This window comes from Macrobrachium nipponense, chromosome 1, assembly GCF_015104395.2.
Source record: "Macrobrachium nipponense isolate FS-2020 chromosome 1, ASM1510439v2, whole genome shotgun sequence".
In the NCBI taxonomy this organism is placed as follows: Eukaryota; Metazoa; Arthropoda; class Malacostraca; order Decapoda; family Palaemonidae; genus Macrobrachium; species Macrobrachium nipponense.
In genome coordinates, this window is record NC_087200.1 from 52,699,869 (window position 1) to 52,725,091 (window position 25,223).

Sequence of the window (25,223 nt, forward strand, 5' to 3'; positions counted from 1 at the left end):
TTAAGAGAGAGCTGATACCAACGGGCGATGCAGCCGCTACTACTACTACTAGAGGACGCCACGGACAGCAGCGCCCCTAGCGGACATCCTTAATCTAAAAACATCTTGTCCTGCATGGGGGGGAAAACAATATAGGGTGGGTTTCATAGGGCGACACGAGCCAATCTCCCAGAAATAGATTTTTCCTTCGTCAAAATCCCTTTTCTGGGCTCAGCTCGTGTCGGTCCTATGAAAGAGTACCAGAGAAACAGACAAGATGGGAAAAAAGGAACAAATGAAAAGCAGTTGTAAAATGATGGATATAATATAAGTAAATCAATTACAGCATACAAACTAAGTACTTAAACTAACTTATTCTAAACAGTAATATAACAGAACGTTAGTAATTTAAAGTACTTAAAAACAGTAATCACAGTAAATTACAATGATGCAGTGTAATATAAACAAAAGGGATTTACTTGAAAATATTTACAAAATATACAAACACATTGTGTCCTACCCTAGCATAAAAATAAGGGTAGGTACACTGAAGTACACCATCAGTACAAGTGTGGATGTCCCTAGCAAAAAAATAAGGGACAATCCACTATATGATTCAGCGGCTAGGCTAGGTATCCGAGTAGCATGGCGATAGGGTGAGGCATGTTGGATGATGTAGGTAGAAAGGAGACCTGGATCTGTACTACGACTACTATACAGTATCAGGGGAAACAATGTTTCCCGCTGCTACTGCTGAAAATTTTAAAGATTCCAAGGACTTTAGATAATGACGTTTAAAGACTGTCGGGGATTTCCATCCAGTATACTTTTTTAAGATCCTCAAAGTTCATATGTTGAAAGTAATTAATAGAGGTGGCTACTCCCCCCTGATATCATGTGTCTTTTGGAATGAATCAGGATTGGCTTGTTTAATGAATATAAAGGATTTGTTGCCTAATACCTTTTACTGACAAAGTACCACCTTTTTCTCTCATGAAGAGAGCACCTGAGGATCTTGATGAAGTACGAGATAGAAAGGCTCTAAGAGTTTTGATACTGGCAGAGAGAAGGATCCTGGGGAAGTGGGATAACTTTCCAAGGGGCCCACCTTGCAAGAGGATCCTCATTTTTGGCTAAAAAGCTACGATCCGGAGCAAGTAGAACTTCTCCTGATGGGAGGAATTCCACATGACCCGCATCCCTGGATAGAGCCAACAGTTCTGAAATTCTAGCTCCTGAAGCTAGCTTAATAAGAATAATGTCTTTCTCAGGAGCATTATGAATGTACAAGACGAGTTGTCAGTATCTGAAGCTAGTTTGAGGACATCATTTAAGAACCATGAAACTGCAGTAGGCCTTTGAGAAGGTCTAAGTCTAGCACAGGCTTTAGGGATAGACGTGAATAAGATTCAGTCAGATCTATCTGAAAACCTACTTGAAAGATCTTCTTCAAAGCCGATTTATGAGTGGTAATAGTGCTAGCTGCTAAACCTTTTTCAAACAAGGATCTGAAAAAGGATATAGCTAGATTAACTGTCATGGTTGTAGTGTTCGATTCTTTTCAGGAAAGATGCTAATTTTTTAACAGCTGAGTCATATTGTCTAATGGTTGACTCTATCTTATCTGATTCTAGGAAGAGAATATTCTGTGGATCAATATTAGCATCTTTATTAGCCGCAAACTTCATGAAGTCCATAAAGTTAGGGTCTGGAGAATTCCTGAGGAAGCGAACACAGTCCTCATTGTACTGATTGTGATAGCTTGGGATTGGGGATCCGTTGAGGTCGGAGGCCCAATTCCAGAAGAAGAGGATACCAGTTGCTCTTGGGCCAGTCCCGGTGCAATCAGAGCTACTATCCCTTTGAAAGACCTTAGTTTGCTTAGACATTTCAAGAGAAGATTCACTGGAGGAAAAACATAAATTTTTCTCCACGATTCCAATCCAACGACAGGGCGTCCGTGGCATAAGCCAGAGGGTCCAGGTTGGGGGCCACATAGCAAGGGAGCTTGTGTTCGCTTGTGAGGCGAAGAGATCCACTTGGAGACCTGGGACTCTCAGGCTTATCCACTGGAATGACCCGTCGTCTAGAGACCATTCTGATTCCAGAGGAACTGACCGGGACAGAGCGTCTGCTATCACATTTCTTACCCCTGCCAGGTGAGTGGCAGACAGATGCCATTTGTGTTTGTTTGCCAGGGCAAAGATGGCTATCATGACATGATTCACATGCTTGGATTTGGACTCTCCTCTGTTGATGCAATGAACTACCACTGCACTGTCCAAAACTAGCCTTAGATGAGACTTCTTCGGGGAAGCAGTCTCTTCAAGGTAAGAAATACTGCCATTGCTTCCAGAACGTTTATGTGAAGCTGGCGAAATTGAACTGACCAAGTCCCCCTGAACCTGTTTGAACTGAGAGTATCCCCCCCACCCGGACAGGGAGGCATCCGTGTGAATGGTTAAACACTGGAAGGGGATATTGAAGGGGTACCTTCTTGGCTAAGTTCTTTACTTTTGACCATGGACGGAGTTGATTGCGGAGGATCTGTGGGATTACTGACAACTTGTCTCGAGATTTGGTGTTTGCTCTCGATCGCCAAATCGATTTAAATCTTTTAGCCTTGCTTCAGGAGGATATCTGTTACCGAAGCAAACTGAAGGGACCCCTAGGATTCTCTCCTGGTTTCTCCTTGATGTTTGTTTGCATTTGAGAAATTGCCTGACAGATTTTGCTATTTCCTTCCGTTTGGCCACTGGAATTGACAGATTGTGGGAAGACAAATCCCATTGAATTCCCAGCCACTGAAAACGAGACTCCGGGGTAAGTCTGGATTTTCGTTTTGTTTATCTGGAACCCCAGATGTTCCAGAAAGTGAACTACCTTTTTGGTGGCTTCGGAGACATTCCTCGACGGTTGGTGCCCAGATCAACCAATCGTCGAGGTATGCTGCTACCATGATTCCCTGAGTTCTCAATTGCTGTACAACCATTCTGCTATTTTCGTGAATACCCTGGGGGCTACATTCAGACCGAAGGCATCACTTGAATGAGAATGTCTGATTTCCTAGCCTGAATCCTAGGAATGGGCGGAAGTGCCTGGCTATAGGGATATGATAGTATCGTCTGTAAGATCGATGGAGCATGTGACGGCTCCACGCGGAAGTAAGGTCCTTACTTGCGAGAGGGTAAGCATCTTGAACTTGTCGCAACGAATGAAAGAGTTTAGCTTTGACAAGTCTAAGATTACCCTTCTTTTTGTTGAGCCTTTCTTTGGCACGCTGAATAAGCGACCTTGAAATTTTAGATGCTTGACTCTCGCAATAGCTCCTTTCTGAAGGAGTTCCCTCCGCGTAATCTGTCAATTCCTGTGATGGTATTTGGTGGAATGATTGATTGGAGGCGGATCTTTGATCCAACTCCAACCCAATCCTTTGGACACTATGCTCTGTGCCAATTGCTGACCCCCACCTGTGGCGGAGAGGAGGGAACAGCCTCCCTCCTACCTGGGGAGCCTCATTGTTGATGGCGGGTGACCACCACGCCCTCCTCTGAACTGCCCTGCTCCTTGTCGCCCTTCCTGCGCCACGCTGGCGAAAGTAACCTCTCGCCCTACCTCTCGGTTGTTTGTAGCCTTGAGCCTCAAATGTAGGGTTGAAGGCCGGCGAGATTGCGTAGGAGGTCGACGGCTGTGATTGAGGAGACAACAGGAGGATGGGCTGGTTCTGTTTCGAACCAGCAGGGTGTCCCTGTTGGGTAACCGGGACGGCCTGCACAAATTGCTGCTGTTGCTGGTGTTTCTGATACGGCTGGAACCTTTTACCAGCCTTCTTTGGTTTCTTACTAGCAGTGGGGACGGATTCTTGTTTCCTCTTTGACGAAATACCCCACCTAGCTCTAAGGCTCTGGTTGAGCCTAGCAGCCTCGTGGTGCACTTCATTAACAGCGGACTCTGGAAGAGATCCGCTCCCCACATGCTAGAAGCCAAGAGTCTATTAGGCTCGTCCTAATAGTGCACTCCTGCAGCACATGCTTTCGGCAATTCCTCCTAGCTTGGAAGAAGTCGAAAGCATCTGTTAGGAACCGTCTGAAACTGGGATTTTGCCAAGATCTTAAACAGCGGTTCCGTCGCATATGAGAGAGCAGCCATTTCCGTTATTATAAGAGAATTGAGGGACCTGCCAAACTGTTCGCGCGTCGAACTCTGCCTGAATCAGGGAATCAGGCAGCCTTGGCAGCTTCTCGCCGAACTGGTCCATGGCGCAGTCCGGATTGAGCTTACTAAGCGTGAACGTAGCTGGCAAGTTCTCCCACAATTCTCCGAAAGCCGGGAAGAGCGGAGAAGTAGACTCCGCCTCCCTTAACTGTGGCATGGGCTCATCCTTGAGGACTGCCTGAAGGGTCTTCTCTACTATTTTCGTGGCGAACGGAAGAGAAGCCTCCTCTTCCGTCGCAAAAATAGTAAAAGGACTCTTATAGGCCTGGAGCTTGTAGTGTTCGTGCACTCCCAGTCCTCAAGGCAGTGAACCCATTTCCCGCTGGGCATGATCCCTACTGTATAGAACAGACTCTCTAGAGATCTTGTCTTCCCTAGTAAGAGCCGTTACAGTCAGCCTAGCATAACCGATGAAAGGCTGCGTCAGACCCGGAGGGTAAAACTCGAAGTCCTCAATCCTCCGAGTTCCACACTCCGGGATAGAGATCATCCCATCCTTAAAAGGAGGCGTAGGCAGCTACTCTCCATGGATTCTCCATGGAGAAAGCTGGCAGAGAGTCGTATGGCGGGAGTTGGAGAATGCCAGTGCTTGGCACTGGGGAGACTGGAAGGAAGAGGGGACCTGAGATAGCCCAGCTACTCGGTCCTCATTCTCTCTAACCCTGTTAGAGAGATCTTGTATGGACTGGCCTGATTGAGACAGAGGTGCTCGACAAGTTGTGCGAACATTCTGCTCGAATCTCGTCCCCAGGGCGGAGACTTGCGAGCCAACCAACTCGCCCACCTGTGCATCACCACTGCTGAGAAAGCAGTGGGATCAAAGGTGCTAGTTCCTGCTCCTCCCACCGGTGTTGCCGGAGTGGAAGCGGTGGAGGCAGGAGAAGGCATTGGCTCAGCGGGAGCGCGAGCCTTCTCCTTAGAAGCCTTGCTTCTAGAGCTCTTCGAGTGAGAAGAACTCGGCTTGGCTTTCACCGCGTCGGCGTAGGAAGTCGAAGACTTCCTAGCCGAAGAAGACGAAGACGGACTTCCTAGAAGTTGTCTTAGCTAAGAGTCTTCGGTTCTCTCTGTCCCTTCACCTTTGGGGGTACAGAGAGAGCGGGAGAGCGGGTAGGGATCTCAGATCCCACAAAGCCTTGGAAAGAAGCGCTCGAAGAAGGGACAGGAGAAGATCCAGGAGCACCCAAGGAAAGACCTTGGGCGCCCGACACACCTACCTCAACCAACAAATCCTCTGCCCACCTACCGCCATGGGCTCGATGTTTAGGTCCAGGGCAGCGACGTCCGGGACCGACTCCTGGAAGCTACGACCCCAAAGGATTGCTGGAGATCTTGCTGGATGGAGGCTATTAGAGGGGCTGCGGACAAGGGGTCAACATACCCAGTTGACTTGCCCGCAGGGAAGACTGGACGGCCAGCTTCTTGTCCAGGATGTACGGCTGGCCTTTGGCGGCGTTCGTCCCGAAGCCGCCCACCCACGCTTTCAGGGTGGCGAGGGCGACCTCCCTCACACCAGTAGCCTGAAAGAAAGGGCGAGATGAGCTTCTAATGGCGGAACGGGGTAACAAACTTATGACTAAGAGTTGTTAGTAAAATGATAAGGAAGCCTATAATGGACTTACCCCCTCTCCAGCTGACCTCGACTAGGTCGTAGCAGATGGCGCAGGCTTCTGGGTGCCAGACGATCATCTCGTTAAATGATGTGGCACAAGGGGCGTGAGACCTGCACTCATCGTGGCCGCAGGGGTCGTACAACGTCGCGTTGCACGCCGGGACCTGACAGTTGGTAGCCTGTAAGTGGAAAGATACATGAGTATCAGGAAAACACTTACAGCCTAACAGTTGCTCCGCTGGTGCCGGAGCGATAAAGTTAGATTAAACCAGAGACCCCGCCATAATACGTGTGGTAACAGGTTGGTTGGGTGTCTAGGCTATAGCTCCGCTGATGGCGGGGCACAAAAAGAAACCAACCAGGAGTGGTGTAATTGGAAACCACGACGGAAAAATGGCGGGGATGGTAGATATACAAATAATAAAATTAAACAATTCATCGTAAATTAGGTATATCCTTAAAATAACAATAATAACAAACCTTTCCCCACCCGTCTACTAGAGAGTGCCCGGGTAAGAAGCAAGCTCCCTTCCGGTAGCGGGGGAGAGATAAGGATATAGTAGGCAAGCAACCGACCACTAGTAGTGCCCACCCCGCCCGCTGGCGGAGCCAGTAATCTATAACCAAAGGTGCCCCGGCTGCGACGGAAGGCTCCTTTCGTTATAGCGAGGGAAGGTGGCTGAGCAACTGGGGAGGGGGGAGGAAGGTCTCGGCGTAACGCGGCGGGAGAGAGAGAGGGGGGGGGGATGGCCTACTCCTCCCCGCCTCACCGACTACCCGCTCGGAGACCCGGTACCTCATGAGTGGTCGCCCTATACCCCCCGCGGGAGGAACCCCTGGGCCACCTCAGAGAGGGAGAGAGAAGGCGACTGAGGTTGTCATGACAACCAAGGGGTCCCCCAGCACCTCCCTATACAGGTAGGGAGGGCAGGGGCAGGGTAAGGTGCGATGGACACGTGACCGCAAGTGGCCTAGGCCGCGAGCAACACAACCGTGGGAGGGCCACCACGTGAACCAGGCTGTACCAATACAAGGAACAAGCACCTAGGCTAGCCTAACACCCTAAATAAAAATATATTACATCGAAAGATGGAAAAGGACACTTTTAGTAAAAGAGAAAGAAGCCCAGGAGGAGGCAGACTGTTCAAGAAACAGAAGCCTACTCGGAGCCAGCGATAGCCGATGAAGAGCAAGAGCCGGGATGCTGGGCAGGAATAATAATAATAGCCCTAAATACCAAACTAAGAGAGATGGTAGGGGGCTAAACTAGCTAAACTCGATGTAAAAGACATGAACGTAATATAGTAAGCCCATAAGTATAAGAAGTCCCAGTATGGAGGACCGGGAATTCTTAACGAGCAGCATGGCGCCACCACGAGACAACCGGGAAACCGTATATGACCTATTAGGAGGAAAATACTGGTACCCGGAAGATAAAAATGTGGTTAAAACATTACTTATGAGTTACTTAACTTAGCCGTTGCAATTGCAGAGCGTTCCATGGTGAAGAATAGGATAAATCCCGAAATAAGCACAGCACAGAAAAATAATGCGTCTGGACGCTAGCGCTAATAATTAAGGATGTCCGCTAGGGGCGCTGCTGTCCGTGGCGTCCTCTAGTAGTAGTAGTAGCGGCTGCATCGCCCGTTGGTATCAGCTCTCTCTTAAGGGATTCTGATTGGAAGTTCTAATTGGTGAATGTCTCGTGGTAGTGATTCCCACTCGCCCCTATTACCATACCGACACTTCTTTTTAAGAGTGAGCGAGTCAGTTTTACTGACATTTTCTTAATTTTATTTTTCTCTGGTAATTTTAGATTAATTTTACCTAGAAAGAATGATATTAAGGATCCTTTCATAGGCCGACACGAGCTGAGCCCAGAAAAATGATTTACTAATTTTCAAATATTTATATTAATAGCAATCACTTCAATAAAGAAAATACTACAGTGAATTAGTAAGATTTTAGTTTATAAATTAAAAATTATATAAGAATAAAGGAAATCCCAGTCTTCAGGCATCTTCCTTTCAAACTCCAGGTCCGAGCTGAGGTCCAACAGCTGTTAAATATATCAAGTAATGTGACAGGAGGGGAGGGAGTCTCTCTCTCTCTCTCTCTCTCTCTCTCTCTCTCTCTCTCTCTCTCTCTCTTTACTGAGATGAGATTTTTATGGTACACATATGTATAATATGTTATTAATATTTTCAAAGGATAATAAAGGGATTTTGACAAAGGAAAAATCTATTTCTGGGCGAATGACCTGTGTCGCCCAGTGAAATGGTTCCTTTAGCACTCATTTCTAGGTATAAATATTGCTAAATATACTAGAGAAAAAAGCTATATGGTAATGCCAGAATATTCTGGCTCGCTCACCTTTATTTAAGGTGTCGGTATGGTATTTGGGGCGAGTGAAACCACTACCAGAGGTCCTCTGCCATTTAGTCTCTTCCTTTGTCAATTTCCCTTTCAAACTAGGCGCCATACCAGCGCCATCTACCGCCCACTACCGCTACTACTAGTGCCTCGATAGCCATTCCTGAAAATAGCACCCAAGCTTGGGGCTATAGGGAAAAAGGCTAGCTTGTTACTGTAGAATCGTACTGCTTATAAAAGGGAGTCGTAGGAACTAGGGGAGAGATTAGTCAGGACTGTCAAATCTCGTGATAATTGCTGAAACGTTTCCGTATGGTTGCGGACCTCCCCGTAGACTTCTGTTGTCTGATTCGAAGAACAAGGTGTTAATAGGATCCATATTGGCATCTTCTTGTGCCGTGAAATTCATGAATTCCATAAAGTTAGGACCCTCCGAATCCTTGAGGAAGCGTCCGCTGTGTTATACTAATTGTGCCAGTCTGGGGTTGGGGGTCCGTCTGAGGCGGAGTCCCAATTCCCCCAGTTACGGGTCACAATTGGTCTTGAGTCCGTTGGGGGTTAACAGCCTAATCCGTCTTCAGAAGGATGGGAGTTAACCTAGAACTTGCCTTGGTAGATTTATTGGAGGGAAAAATTAAATCCTCTACCAGATGTTCCACCTATCTGGTATCCGTTGGCCGGCCATGGGTTCCAGATTGTGCAATGAGAAATATTGTAATTTTGGTCTGGATTCTGTGGGCAATGAACTTCTTACTAGGAACTGGATTCTGTTGCTGATCTGTCTAAATGACTGTTGTCTAAGGACATTCCGACTGTAGTGGAGTTGTCCTTGACAGTGCATCTGCCACAAGGTTCTTGCTCCTGCCAAGTGAGTTGCTGACAGATGCCACTGTTTCTTGTTGTCAATGAAAAGATTGTTATCATGACCTGATTATGTGGCTTGGCTGAAAGCTGCTCTCTAAGGACAGTTACTAAGAATAGAATACTGTCATGGCTTCCAAACACTGTTATGAAGCTAGCAGGGCGTCAGGAACCAAAGTTTCCTGAGCGTTTCCTTAATGGGGGTAGTCTCCCAAAACGCTTAGTGAAGCATCCATATGGACCACTAAACTTGGCGGAGGAAACCATACCGGTGATGATTTTGTCAGATTCTTGACTTCTGTCCATGGACGGAGTCTCTGTAAATTGTGCGGGATGTGGGAACTCTGTCTCGTAATTCCCGGTCGCTCTACTCCGCCAAACCCGGAATAGAGTCTTCCGTTGGCGTTTATTAGAGTCCCTGTTACGACGCGAATTGGAGTGAACCTAGAACTCTTTCTGGTTCCTCCAGGATGCTTCTCTGCCTTGAGGAAGTGTCTCACAGCCTTGCTATTTTCTTTCTTTTTTCCCCAGTGGGATCGAAAGTTGTGTGATTTGAGGTCCCATTGTTTACTAAACACTGAAACCGTGGTGTCGGAGTGTGTAGGGATTCTTTGTGATTTGGAATCCTAGGAATTCCAGAAATTATCACATGGTTGCCTTGAGACATTTCTTGACGTTTATAGTTCAGATGAGCCAGTCGTCTGGGAGATTACTAGGCTCATCTCTTGGGTTCTCAGTTGTTGCACTACTGTTTCTGCTATCTTGTAAATATTCTGGGCGCTCGGAAAAGCCCAAATAGCCTTACTTGAAGGCGTAAGCCTATTGCCTAGTCTGAAGCCTAGAAAAAGGCGAAAGCCTAGGAAAAGGCGGAAGTGACTTGCTACCGGAACGGGATAGTAAGTATATATAAGATTATAGGTATTGTGACAGCCCCACGGGGAGGTAAGGTCCGTACCTGTGAAAACAGTTAGCATATGGGACTTGTCGTATTGAATATGTGAGTTTTCAAGGACTCGCTGGAGAAGCGTCCCTGAAATTCTAAATATTTGCACTTGTAATTACTTTCTTCTACAGAAAGTCTTAGGTGTCCTTTATCTCATCCGGCATTTGAATGTTGATAAATTTCAGTTGACGGAGGAGGGCCCTTCTCCCTACTCCACACCGACCTCTTGATACTATGCTGCTCGACCAAGTGCTGATTCCTAGCGGTTCTTGAATAAGAACCAGTGAGACTCCTCCTACCTGAGGAGTCTCACTGGTTCGTCGAAAGTCGGTTGCGCCGGCTTCCTGTGAAGTCTGTTCCTTGCCGGAAGTTCTTCCGCCAGCTCTACGGAAAGTTACTCTGATTCAGCTACCTCTTGTGGACCTGTTGTATCCGTGATATACACCTGGTTCTTATCGGAGGCCTTATGGCCGGGGAAGAGGTAAAGAAGCCGAGCTTTGGTGCTGCTGAGAGGGCTGTTTCTACAGCAGCACGGACTGTTGTGGCTGACCATTTGAGGTGGATGGTTGACCTAGCTGGCCTACTGGAACAGCTTGTATCAATGTTTGAGGTTACGTTGTCTAGGAAGACTAGAACCCCTTCATGCCTGTGGGTTGTGTTCCTGACGATTCATATCTCCTCTTGGGGGTCAAGCCCCAGCGAACTCGCAAGCTCTGGTTGACCTTAACTGCTTCGCCCGGGATTATGTTCATTACGGTCTCAGGGAACAAGTTTGCTCCCCAGACCTAAGCTTTGATGAGTCTATTAGGTTCATGGTGAATAGACGCATCGGCCAAGACGTGCTTGCTGCAGTTCTTTCTGGCTATTGCAAGGTCATATACATCACACCGTAAGGTGTGAAGCAATGACTTGTCCGGATCTTGAACCGTGGTTCGTCCGTATAGACCGAGGTTGTCATTTCCGATATAGTGGCGGAATTGATAGACCTAGTCAAGCGACTTCTGGCTTCATACTTCGCCTTTACCAGTGCTTCTGGGAGTCTGGGTAAAGGCTCGCTGAAGAGCGTCATAGCACAATTTTAGTTCAATAGGCCTACGAAGAAAGTCACCGGGGCGCTTACCCCACACTTCATTCCTCCCAGAGAGACCACGGATGGTAAATCCGTCTCCCTGATATAATGTATAGATTTGTCCATTGCTGTTGCCTGAAGTGTAATCTCTACTACTTTAGAGGTACACGGAATGGACGTGTCGACTAGCACCACAAAAATCGTGAAGGGATTATTGTGGCGTGTCAGTTTGGTACTTTGTGCATTCCCAATCTGCCAGGGTTTGAACCCAGGCTGATTGAGCTTGGTCTCTGGGGAAGATGGCCATTTCCTTAGGCGTTTTGTCCTCACAGATCAGTGCGTTCTCAATCAGACGTGCATAGCCTGAACAAGGGAATTGGAGACCAGGTGAAAGGAACTCGAAGTCCTCTATTGGCGGGTTCCTTTCCCTGCCCTCAGTCGTCAGCATGCCCTCTGAGAAGAGAGCCTGTGCTGGTAGCCACCAAGGATTACTGATTTGAAGGGACACCATTGGATGTGTCTGGTACTGCCTGGAGTAGTTGTGGCTTTCTGGGTTGGGGGGCTCCTTACTTCGAGGTCTCCTAGATCTTCAGTCCTTCCACTAACGACTAAATAGGCTGACCTGACGTTTACATGTTCAAGAACAGCTGAGTTGTGAAGTTATTTAGAATTGGGCTGAGTCAGGATACCCATCTCCTGCCTCAGCAAGCTAGAAAACATGTTGGGTTAAACCCGGGATCCTGGGATCTGGGTTTAAATGTCTTTGTGTTCGATGCCTGCCTGTGTGTGTGGCAGATTTTGTCGTGTTCGTCACCAGTTTGGTGGCTGATGACGACTAAAACGACTTTCCCAAATAGCCTTCAGTATGTAATGTTTAGTAAGGGACTTGTAATAGACGTATGAGTGACTATTTCAGCTTACCTTAGGGACTACCGACCCCGGCTTATCCCTCGAAGTCGTAGGTCTCTTGGTAAACTCTAAAATGAAGAAGAAGAATGAGACGAGCTAAAAGGTAGTCCTTTTGCCCGTTTACCAAGAGCTTCATATAGCCTACCTTCATCCCGGGTATCGGCCTTCATTGGTTTGTGGTCCAGGTTGATTGCTGTGGATCTTGGCAATGATCGGGGCTGCCAAATCTACTGGTACTGTTGCTGATACTTCCGCATTTGGGTAGATAAGGGAGTTTCTGAAAGAGATAGTTACTTTTAAAAAGTATCCTCTTTTAAAAGTATTCTAAACATTGATAACTATCTCAATACCTCTCCAATTATTTACAATATCTTATTCAGTGAACTAAATATTCAATGAATTGGTACTTACCGTCTCGATAGTGAAGTCCCAAAGGCAGATTGTAACAGACTTCCCTCTCAACTGGTTGCCAGACCGACAAGTTTTTCATTGGATCGCACAGCCTGTGTGAATGCGGTATAATTCCTGTCTGCCCTGCTGCTGCAGGGTTGCAGTGCAGGTTGTCTTCTGACAGCGTACCATCTGTAATTACAAAATGATACATAAGTACCTTTGTATGGACTCGCCGGATATGTATCTGGTGGAGTATGTAATATTAGAATCGATACCGCAGTATCACTACATGTAGGTCCGACGGAGGTCACTCCGGTGGGACCTGCATTCTGTATTGTCATCGCCATAATAAATTGCGGCGGCATGCATTATGTAAGGTATTTATATTATCCTTTCCCGCCAGCTCCGACCCCGCCATGCATTCACCTCAAAGTCTTGTAATAATATATATAATAAATATATATATTATATATATATATATATATATATATATATATATATATATATATATATAAAAATATATATATATAATATATATATATATATAATATATATATATATATATATATATATATAATATATATATATATATATTAATACAAAGCTTAATAGCAACGAAACCGGGGAAAGTTAGACTTGGCCCGAATTTGCCAGCATCGGAGAGGTTTTCTTAGTAACTAAGAATGCCTCTGCTAGCTCCTGGCCACCGCCACCGGCGTGGGGTGCCGGGGTATAAATGAAGGCGGGGGAGAGAGGCTTGGTAAGGATAAACAAATGCCTCGATTCTAGGTTACCTACCGGGGTCGACTACCCGGCGTAGTACACCGATCGAAAACATAAAGCATATTTTAAAACAATTAAAATAAACTAATTAAGTGAATTTTGATCCGGAGCACAGAATCTATGCTCCTTCCTGTCCCAGTTCTCTTTCAACACTATCTCTCTCTCTCTCCCGGGTCTAGCTAAGGAATCGAAACAGGGGAATAGGTAAAACCTAGGCCTGAATCCGATCGTAAGGGAGATCGTGTTGTTATATGCATAACTGAACGATCTCCGCTGTACCCTGGGCCCGCCGAGGTGGGAGGATCGATAATGTATGGAGGACTGAGGATAGGAAAGGCAAAATTCTCCTTCCGGTCCCAGTTCCCTTTCAATGCTATCTCTCTATCCCCCGGGTCCAGCTTAGGGATCGGGTAATAGGTAAAACCTAGGCCTGAATCTGTTCGTAAAGGAATCCTGTTTGTTATATGCATAACTAACGATGTCCGCTGGGACCCGGATCCGCCGAGTCGGACTGATAGAGGACGTAGGGAAGTAGGGATAGGAAGTCGAGAAGAGAGTACGTGGCTAATACCATCCTAACGAGCCGGGAAATTACCCGGGCTCGTCTGGGTAGGTACCATCGTACTACTCCTATGTAAGGCGAGGAGTACCCCTTCCGACTATAACCACTCCCTCTCACCCCCTCTGCAAGAGGGGATAGGACTCGGATGGCTACCTGAAGTAGCGCGAACGAGTTATGTCATCCCGTCGAGGTAAAAGGGGGGGGGGGGCGCCTAGAGGGGTGGCTCACACGCAATCAATTGGACTCTACGACCATCCAGGTGGAACACCTCGCGGTCAGAAGTGGATCCAATCGATCACGGGGGCTGACGGTCTATAGACCGACTGCCCACTGATTACAATAATACAACAATTTATATGATAATAAACGCTATACAATAGCCCTGGCGCGAGAGGGGAAAGGATAAAAAGGATAAGTATATAATTCTGTTTAAAGAGCGGCTTAGCTTAACCTTCTCTCGATTGGAGCAATCTGATCAGGACAGCCAGGGTGGCTCTTGAGCGGCTAGCCTAACCTTCCCGAGACGTGATTTCAATCACGATCTGGCGAGGTAGGCCAGGGAGGCTCATGGAATAGAATAAGGTCCCTAAGGGCCTTACACTCCTCCCTCAAGGATTCCTTGGTAAGGTGAAGGAGGTATCCTCCTTGAGCACACCGATGGAACGTAAGGGGCGGAGGGGAGGGAGATAGGCTGTACTCCCGATCCGACGAATCGAAGGGGAGAAGCCTCTCCAGATGGAAGGAAACCCGTCTGGCCTACTTCCCAAACCAAGGAGATAGGAGGAATCTTCTTGGTTTGTATAAGTAGGTCCAACTCATCCTCGCGCCAGGATATCTATTATAAAACGTCAGGGTATCTACAAATTTTATTAAATCTTGAGTGAGTGCAAAATCAATAACAACACGACGACAATTAATATAGGTGACCAATTGGAAGTCGTCATAAAGATACGGGTAGCGATGTATGTAATGGCTGACTCAGGAGCGGTGCAAGCTAGGTTCTGTTTATGTAACATATCCCCCGGGTCCAGCTTAGGGATCGAAACAGGGTAATAGGTAAAACCTAGGCCAGAATCTGATCGTAAAGGAATCGTGTTTGTTATATGCATAACTAACGATGTCCGCTGGGACCCGGATCCTCCAAGGCGGACGGATTAGAGGACGTAGGGATAGGAAGGCGAGAAGAGAGTATGTGGCTAATACCATCCTAACGAGCCGGGAAATTACCCGGGCTCATCTAGGTAGGTACCATCGTACTACTCCTACATAAGGTGAGGAGTACCCCTTCTGACTATAACCACTCCCTCTCACCCCATCTGCAAGAGGGGATAGGACTCAGATGGCTACCTGAAGTAGCGCGAGCAAGTTATGTCATCCCGTCAAGATAAAAGGGGGGAGGGAGGGCGTCTAGAGGGGTGGCTCACACGCGATCAATTGGACACTACGACCGGCCAGGTGGAACACCTCGCGGTCAGAAGTGGATCCAATCGATCACGGGGGCTGACAGTCTATAGACCGACTGCCCACTGATTACAGTAATACAATAATACAACAATTTACATGATAATAAACGCTATACAATAGCCCTGGCGCGAGAGGGGAAAGGATAAAAAGGATAAGTATATAATTCTGTTTAAAGAGCGGCTTAGCTTAACCTTCTCTCGATCGGAGCGATCTGATCAGGACAGCCAAGGTGGCTCTTGAGCGGCTAGCCTAACCTTCCCGAGACGTGATTTTAATCACGATCTGGCGAGGTAGGCCAGGGAGGTTCATGGAATAGAATAAGGTCCCTAAGGGCCTTACACTACACTTTCCTCTTCATTTACAGAATACACGAAGGACAATTGACTTACCTAAACACAGAACAAAAAACATAAACACATGTACTCACCCCAACTCCTGATACTCAGGGCTATGCTGTGCTGTCTGCTGGACGAGGTTGCTGAGACAACAACAACTGCTGCAAACCAACACAAAACCAACAACAAAGAACTATAACCATACAACTCAACAATAACACAACAACAACCAAGAACCACAACACAACAACAACATGATAAGCAACCACGGACCACAACCCCACAACTAACCCCAACAACCCGGCAACAACAACAACCTCAACCCAAGGACCACACAACAATCTCAACAACACAACACCCAAGGACCACAACCCCACAACTCAACAGCATAACAAACAAACAAACAAGGCCTACAACTGCAACAACAACCAAGGACCACAACCACAACAGCTCACTAACAACCCCACTCCACAACACCAAACTAACAACCCCACAAGCCCACACCCAACCACTCACAGCAACACCAAAAAACCCAACAGCTCCCTAACAACAACAACCCTCAACTATAACAACTCACATACAACTCAACAGAAACTCATAAGCACAACAGATCTAACAAAACAGGCACAACAACTCTTAAGCAACACCATCAAACTTAACAACAAATTAAACAGCAAATCAATAACACAATTTAACTGACCATCAATGCCTTCAACACTCTTCATAGACTGCTGCCGACACTACTGACCATCACAGGCTCTGGTCACAGACTGACTCAAAATACAGACCAGACTTGCGACCGACCCAACAGACACAACAACCCCTCTGAACGAGCAATTCGCTTGCTAACTAACCATTCACACGAACACAACGTAATGCTGCTTACATTCACCTCTCTCTCTCTCTCTCCTCTCTCTCTCTCTCTTCTCTCTCTCTCGGTCTCTTCTCTCCTCTTCCCCTCTCTCCTCTCTCTCTCTCTCTCTCTCTCTCTCTCTCAAGTGGAACTCCCATAACTCCTCCATAATAGAGAGGTAAGACGCATTTCAAAAATAGAAATTTTAATACAATGTATTTTTTAAATATTTGCCTCTCTATTATGTATCATCCCACCTCCCCACTCTTGTGGACAGAAGAAAAAATTAAATGGAAAACTGTAGACACTCAAACCACCCAAAAGAGATGGGTGAATAGACGGTTCAAACTAAACCATCATATATATTTTTTTGTACTTTTCACACACTTATCTTCCTCACACTTGGTGTTGAAGTAACAAGATGCTGTATAGTACTGTTGAGTAGTTCCTACAGGTTCTTCTGGTCACAGCATACTTGTCACGGTTTTCAGTTTTCTGGGCACCAGCTTGAAAAGCTCCGATATTCTGGGTTAGGTTTCAGCATTAAGCGGTCCAAGAGTCCCCTAGAATTTTTTGTATGATCATAAACTGGTTTGTTACTGTGCATATTGCCATGAAGACCAGAACAAAAAAGTAATTTATTTCCTCTAAACAAAAAAAACAAAAACAAAAACAGACTTATTTTGAATCAAGGGGAGTATTATTGGTGCTAGGAAAATTCGGTCCCAGAAAATTCGGTCCTGAAATCTCATTCTCAGAAAATTCGGTCCCAGAAAATTTCTAAAATCTAAATAACCAAGCCCAATATAACCTTTCTGGAAAAAAGTTGCAGGAAGGAGGTGAAACAAGTACTGGGGTGCTCATTTCCAAAGCTACAAGTAATATTAGTGAGAATGCAAAATATGAATTACCACGGTTGCAAACGGTTTCTAGAAGCATTACAAACTGGCGCAGTAAAGCTTTTGGCGCTCCTCCTTTGTCTCTTCAATGAACAGGACTTCAAGTACCAGATACTTTTAAATATTTACAAGGCGGTCATTTGTTCCTGCAATGCGACACAGGCAGTGATGATGAAAAGCGGGTTTTAATCTTCGCCTCCGACGAAGGTCTTCAGCAACTGGAAAATGCATCAATTTTAGGAATGGATGGCACATTTAAATCATCACCAAGTATATGGTATCAACTGTTCACCATTCATGCCTTCATAAAAGGGAGATTTTATCCAAGAGCTTTCATTTTATTGCCGGACAAAACTCAAGCAACATATGACAGGACTTTTCTTGAACTAAGTAAATTGCGACCAAATATAACCCTCGTCACGTTTTGGTTGACTTTGAACGAGCAATTCGTAATAGCTGGGACAGTAACTTTACTGAAAGCAGCAGCCTAGGTTGTTTATTTCATTTTTGCCAGACTCTTTATAGGAAAATATGTCAATTAGGATACAAAGTTCAATATGGTACTGATGGCTGTTTTGCCACAAAAATTAAAATGTTCTGCACACTTGCATTTTTACCACCAAAAGATGTAATTGATACCTATGAAGATCTCAGTGAGGATGAATCAATACCAGTAGACTTCATAAGTTATTTTGAGCTAACATACATTGGACCAAAGAGAGGAAGACGGGGCAGACGAGAACAGCCTTTATATCCAGTTGATTTTTGGAATGTTCACGATTGGGTAATTCAGGAATTGCCACGGACAAGCAATGCATTTGAAGGGTTTCACTCAGTACTGTGCGCATCAGTAACGAGTAAGCACTCAAACATTTGGAAGGTTATTGATGCTCTGCGAAAAGAAGATTTCCTCACACAGACCAAGATAATTCAGGCGCAAAGAGGAGATAATCCGCAAAAAAAGAAAAAATACCAGTCAACAGATATGAGAATAAAAAATCTTGTAGAATCATATGATGGTGAAGATAAAATAGCTTTCCTTATGGCTATTGCTCCTTCATTGCATTAATTTTTCTGTTATGTTTTGATAGTTTAAACATTAGTTTTCTTATCATTCTTAAACTTCTACTGATTTATTTTAAATAGAATTTACTTATTTCAGGGTTTGACAAATTTGATAAAAATAAATATGTATGACATAAATAATCGATTAAGCATGTTTTTATACATACGTTTTAAACTTTTATTGATTTATTTTGCTCTGCATTTTCCTAAATTATGTTTTTATTTCTTTAGTAAAAGGAATATTATGTATAACTTTAATGATGGTTTAAGCATGAGTTCTTCATGTATTTATTGATAAGAAGGAACTTGTTACTTTATATTTTTTTGCTTTCTAAACTTCTATGCATTTACAGTATTTTTTTTTATATGGGACCGAATATTCTGGGACCCAATTTTCTTGATTTTGTGCACAATATGCTATATTTTATATTATACTGTATAGGTATTTTTTTGAAGAAACATACCTTTTTTTACACTTTTATTAATAAAACACTAATTCTATACTTTGTTTAATTTTTTTTCATCAGTTAGATTACGATTTCATTGTCAGTAGTATATAAATTATTTCTGGGACCAAATTTTCTGTGACCGAACTTTCTGGGACCAAAATTTCTGGTCACCGTATTATTATACAAGTGAAATCCTTCTGTATTAAAATATTCCTTTATTAAACAAATGAAACAATACTCAATAAGTTCCAATAATCAACGAAAAGGAACACTGGTGCACAATATTCATACAAACATTACTTTCCCAAGAACTTTCATCCAGAATATTTCAGATTAAATTACTCAGGTTAATTTCATATCATATTAGACGCAAAATATTCTGTGTCCAAGTTTCAAGTTTATAGCTCTTGAATAGGAAGCTCACCTGAGGGAAAAGAAATAACTGACAGTTAGCAGTAGAATGAAATATGTACTGACACACATCAATTACAATAAAACCAAAATTTTAAACAGAAAACTAATTAACAAAATAAGAAATTCAGATAACTTTTGAGTCTCATTTTCAAGTCACTACGTGGTAAAAAATAAATTTTATTATGAAAATATTTATACATATTTTGTTGACTTTTTATTCTCATTTTATCTTTCTTTAACCTGAAACTTATCCCCAATTTTTGCTGAAAGGTTTGTACTCTCATTGGGCTGGTGCAAATCTTGTCTAATTATGAATGATCAGCTTCAAGTGGTTAAGGAATTGCCACCCCTTTCTGGCCCAGTTCATCCAGTTGGTTCTGTTGTTATTGAAAAACAAGAAGAGTTTCATAGAAGACTTGTAGAACTTCAGAGCAGCCTTGAAGATGCAGAAAAGCCACTCCCACAACTCATTGGCTGTTGCAGAACAGTTGATCAAGTTAGTATATACTAATCATAAATTTTCAGTCTAAATGGATTTCATTGAATCGCTTATCAAGTTGAAAGATCTCATTTCATGGCTGCTAAAAGTTACTTGTACACTATTGTATGTTCAAAAATTTTTGTACATTGCTGACAAATCTTCTGAAGCTCTTAATACTATATATTGATTTAGATCCTTCATCAAAACAGGGTTTTACAGTCATTACTAATCTTCAAACAAAACTAATTTTTGTAAGTAGTGTACTATACTCATTGCTTTTTAAAATAAAAGACGTTTAAAAATTTAGTGATCAGAGATCATTCAGGGGGCTTAGATCATGTATTTTATTTTTTCTCTAGTCATTAGCTATAAAAACTTTGTTAATGGTTTGTTCCTGTGAAACTACAAACCTGCAACTTTTTTTGAGATGCCTTTGGTGATTGCTGGTCAAGTCATATAAGCTTGACACAAGGTAGTTAATTAAGGGTAAATGAGTATTGGGCACTAATTGCGATTGTGATTCTTTCTTTCTTTAAAATTCTGCTTGAAATCTTTGGCAGAAAACCCTTATGGATAGAATTAGCAGACTTAATTATGAAACCAAGAAGATTCCAAAGGGAAATAAGCCTGCAGAGCAAAAAAAAAAAAAAAATTACCAGTTCCTAATGATCCTACTTGTAGATAAGTTCTTTATGATTCACCAGGTTGCAATACAGGTTCTATTAGATCTTTATATTCACTAGGATTGCAGTCAGTAAATGTACCTCAGTATTAGAAAACAGAAATAGAAACTCAAGAAACTTAACAATATTTATTATTAACTAGAAAAAGACAACCGTGTGAGATAAATACAGTGTTCCCCGTAATCGCGGGAGATGTGTACCAGACACCCACACGAATAGTTCAAACCCGCGAACAGTTAGAACTCCCCTCTAAAAATACCTATATCTGCCTATCTTGAAAGTTCAAATACCAAATGTCTACTTAAAGTATTATCCTACATCAAATAAGTGTGCCCCCGTATTCGCGTTCTCCAGATTCGCGGACTCACTGATTCGCGGATTTCTCTCTGGACCATATCTACCCATTTATTTGTCGGGGATTCGCCCATTCGCGGGATTTTCCGACGAAAATAATCACTAATTAGTGTATTTTGATGTTTATTTTCATGACTATCTCTCTCTCTCTCTCTCTATCTCTCTCTTTTACTGAGATGAGATCATTTTTATGGACATGTATGTAATAAGTTCGTTATTAATATTTTCCAATAATAGTACTATATGTATAATAATAATACTATAACTGTAATTACAAAATTCATATGTGAGTATTTTAAATACAATAATCATTCCATTTCACTCTTTTAAATACTGTAACTACAACTCTCTCTCTCTCTCTCTCTCTCTCTCTCTCTCTCTCTCTCTCTCTCTCTCTCTCTCTCTCTCTCTCTCTCTCTCCACAAGATACTTGTCATAGTGGTAACTCTGTCTCTCTCTCTCATGGCTGCAAGTGTTATAAGTATGTATGTAAGTATATACCTTTAAGTGTACTAATGTTTAGGATTACTTTGAAATTATATTAATACAATCTCTAAGATTAATACAGTAATATGATAATAATTTAAGGTAAATTTGATGCAGGATGTTACATAAGGTCATTTGGTGTTTCTATTTCTTCCTTCTTTTATCTCTCTCGCTCTCAGTAAAAGAATTGATAGACAGACAAACATAATTGCTCAGTCCTCTCTTTCTCTCTTCTCTGGAGAAATATATGTATTTATGGGAGAGGAAAAAAAGTGTTGCCTACAGACGTCCAATTCAATCTATTGAAATCGTAAGGAGTTATTCTCTCTCTCTCTCTCTCTCTCTCTCTTTGCGCTATTGGCTGTTTATATATTTTTAATGGTAAAATGTTTAAGATGACTTTAAAATAATATTAATAATACCAATTCAATGGTATATGTATGCTTAATTACACAGATGAATAATGAAGAGAACAAATACCTGGTTCTCGGGAACTCACAAGAAACCCTAAAGCTAATACACTAAACCCTAATCAAGAGAAAATTCCAAGAGAGAAAACATACTTAATATATAAAGAGTTGGATCCAAAATGTGGCTAGCCCGAATCACCAATAACCTAATAATAATAAGGTAGAAGGAAGTAGGAAATGAAAACATGCTAAGCAATGTGGAACTCAGTCCACTAAATACCAACTCTCAGTATCAATTATGACATCATACGTAAATATATATATACATATATAAACAAAAATAATCAAGATTGTCAAACATATAATTTCACCTCAAGTGAAGTACTTCAATCCAAACTGCTATCAAAAGGACCAGTACTGTACGCCAGGTACTAAAGGGTAACACATTATCCTGAGGGAAAAGGAACGATAATTTGTCTTACCTGGGGGCAAGTAAATCCAAAATTCAGTCCTGGGATACAGTGACGACACTGGTTTTCCGTCAAAATCCTCTGACGGGAAAATGGGGCAGAATCAGTGGTCACAGATGACAGCCTCTGCGAAACTCCCCACAGCAGCATGAAGGTCGTAGGTGACAACAACACCTGCACGGAGAAAGCTGTGATCTAAGTACACACATGCACAAGAGACGTATATCTGCGTCTGTTAGAATCCGTGAAAGAAATAGAGTGAGTGGTCCGAAAGGTACAGGTTCTAAGTCGTCCTCCAGATAAATCAAAATGAATGCTGTGACGGGAAACAGTCCTGGTGAGAGCTTGTCAAGGCCCGAACTGCCATTGACCGGTCCACCACGTCCACACATCACCTTCCCGGTGTTTGTAAACACTCTAAGCAAAAGAAGAAAACAATCGTTAAAACGATAGTTCACTAATACACAAAGGAGGAGGAGGAGGTGCAAAAACACTGACAAACGATCGTAAAGCCACTTAACTTACGGTAACACAAGAGTAAACGTATTCAGTAAAAAGTTAACTTAAAACTAAACAAGGCTGATTTAAAACAACAAAAGAAATAATAATTTTACGTTAACCTAATACAAGGGTTACTCTGAAATTTAAGCCAACCATTCATGTCCCAGTATCCTCATTAAGACACTTGCAAGGTGGTAGATACTAACAAGAATACTTTACAAGTATCTAAGTCTATAAGAAACCCAAACTGTAATTCAGGTAGTTGGTTATCATTTTCAACAAACCCTCAAAGATGCATAGACTGCAGCTTCTCCAAAACCTTAGAATAGGGGTAGTTGAAACCAGCATAAATTCTGGGGAGGCATGAAGATGGACTTATTTTTTAGGTAATGTAGCTTTGTTGGCCTTCCTCCAAACAGATGGAAAAGTTGCAAGTACAACTAACTTTCTGAAAATATTAATAATCTTGGGAGCAATGAAATTACCACTACCATTTAATAAAAAAAGAAGATGGGATATATTCTATTATAGTCTATGGTGCTGTAAATGCCAAGCCCAGAAGCAAATTTCGGCTTCTCTAGACCTGGAAAGCATAACTGAGGCATTGCCAAGGACTACTATGTACATTGTTTGTTCACAAAGAATTTAATAAAAGTTCTGCCCATTGTTTATGGCAGTCGTAGATTACTTGAAAAGATGACTACCGACTCCGCTGCTCTGGTCCTCAAGGTCAGGTCCCAAAAGGTAATAGCATGCACTTTGACAAACGCTCTTGCATTAACTTTTTGTTGTTGTTTACTTAAATTTTTTTTATGTGATATTTGATTTCCAAAAAAAGGAAAGTCTTTTATCACAGCTTTCTAATAAACATCATTTAAATATTATTTTGTTATCAAAGCTCAGGGTAAAAGAAATCTTTATTTTTTTTACTCTAATTTTAATACATGAAATTAGTACATTTATTAAATAAAGATGCAATATCCTTTTATGTAAGAAGGATAAAAATATGATTCAATATAGGAAAAAATATCAATAACAAGAAAAGAAAAACAAATAACCATGGATATGACAGGACTTGATAAATTTACATAGTATTTTAGTTCAAGATATAAGTAGTATTTTAGTTCAAGATATAAATAAATCAGTGCAAAAATAAAGAAAAATCAAGAAAACATCTAAATTCATAGGTTTTCTTGTGTTAAGTAACTTAGTTCATTCTCTCAATTGGAGCTGTTTAAAACATATGCCTTGAACAAAATATTTTTAAGAGATTGACAAGCTCTCTTGTTTTTTGCCAAAAAAGAATAAATAATTTCTAAAAGCTTAGCCACATATAATTTCCACAATATTTTCTCGGCTCACTTAATTTCTCAAAGAAATGTAATACACTGTGAACAACGAACACTATGTTAAGTGTAGGACCACAAAGGTCACCATGATTCAGTTCCTCTAAAAATTCACTTGAAATATTAACTCCACTTATGTGGGGAATTTTCCTGATTTACAATACTTTGGGACCAGCCACCCTCCCTCCCGATCTCCACCTTCGTACAAGTATAGTTTCAAGATCAGGGAATCTTACACGCGGGGTGGTTAGCTCTATCACTACAACAAGTAGTAAACTCTTAATACCCACCAAATTATATGGTTATTTCTGGTAAATGGACTGTGAATAATGGCCTATAGTCTGTCTAGAATGTCATGAAACATCGAGTAGGTTTGCAACGATGCCAAACTTCCTCAAGACTTTTAATCTGACTCAAGCTTATCCCAGCTTCCTTTCATTCCGGGTCCTTTAATACGGTCGTAAAATTTCCTTTTCAATCCCATAATCTGAATCTTTCCAGTCACACAAAAGCTGAATGGTTGTTGTGGATTAAGTTGGCCTTGTGTTTCGAAAACAGCTCATAAAGTTGATTACTCTGTTTATTTTAAAAACATTCATGTAAAAAAAAATTTTTTTAGGAAGAGTTTGAGTCCTTTAATACATATCACAGTTTTTCTACAACTTTTAAGAGATCCATTCAGATGAAAATAAAAATTTAACGCTCTATACCCTACGATCAATCTAGTTCAGTACAATACGGGAATCTTAATGTACTAAATGTTTTCGAGCTTTATTACGTACTCATAAAGCTTTAACTTGTATTCTTTATATAATTTGAATTCTGATTGAATCAGTTTATATTTGAACATTATCAAATGTGTTGTCAGGTTCTTGAAGAATAATATTTTTCTCCATTAAAACAATTTCTTGGATGTTAGGATAATGACAGGATAACAATGAAACAATATTAAATGGACCATTTTTTTAAATTTTAAAAATAAGGCACTGTTTTTAGTAAAAAAACAAAAAAAAAAATTGTCTTTCTCCCTTTTGAAGTACTCGTGGACATTGAATATGACTTCTCGTGTCTGAGCACTTAATTGCTGCCGTGGGGAGCCTTCCATCTTAAACCGTCACGCTTGGGTATCAGAACCAATCATAAGCTACTTACCCTTCCTGACCTGAGACAGAGAGAGATGTGGCAAAGTGTATGCCAAATCTACACTGTTTTTTCGCCCTAAGTGAGATTTAATGAATGAAATTGGCGCAAAGCGGCAACGTCGGAAACCTACTCTATGTTTCATGACATTCTGGACAGACTATAGTAAGTCTCAGA

General features: G+C 42.4%; 1 protein-coding gene across 1 annotated transcript in view; it reads left to right on the forward strand.

Moving 5' to 3' along the window:
* Positions 1-25,223, forward strand: part of LOC135218788 (RNA cytidine acetyltransferase-like) — a 268,720-nt gene that overhangs the window by 72,475 nt on the left and 171,022 nt on the right. Inside the window, exon 5 of the mRNA XM_064255237.1 lies at positions 19,446-19,671. Within this exon, the coding sequence (XP_064111307.1) occupies positions 19,446-19,671 (226 nt within the window). The remainder of the gene's footprint in view (positions 1-19,445; positions 19,672-25,223) is intronic.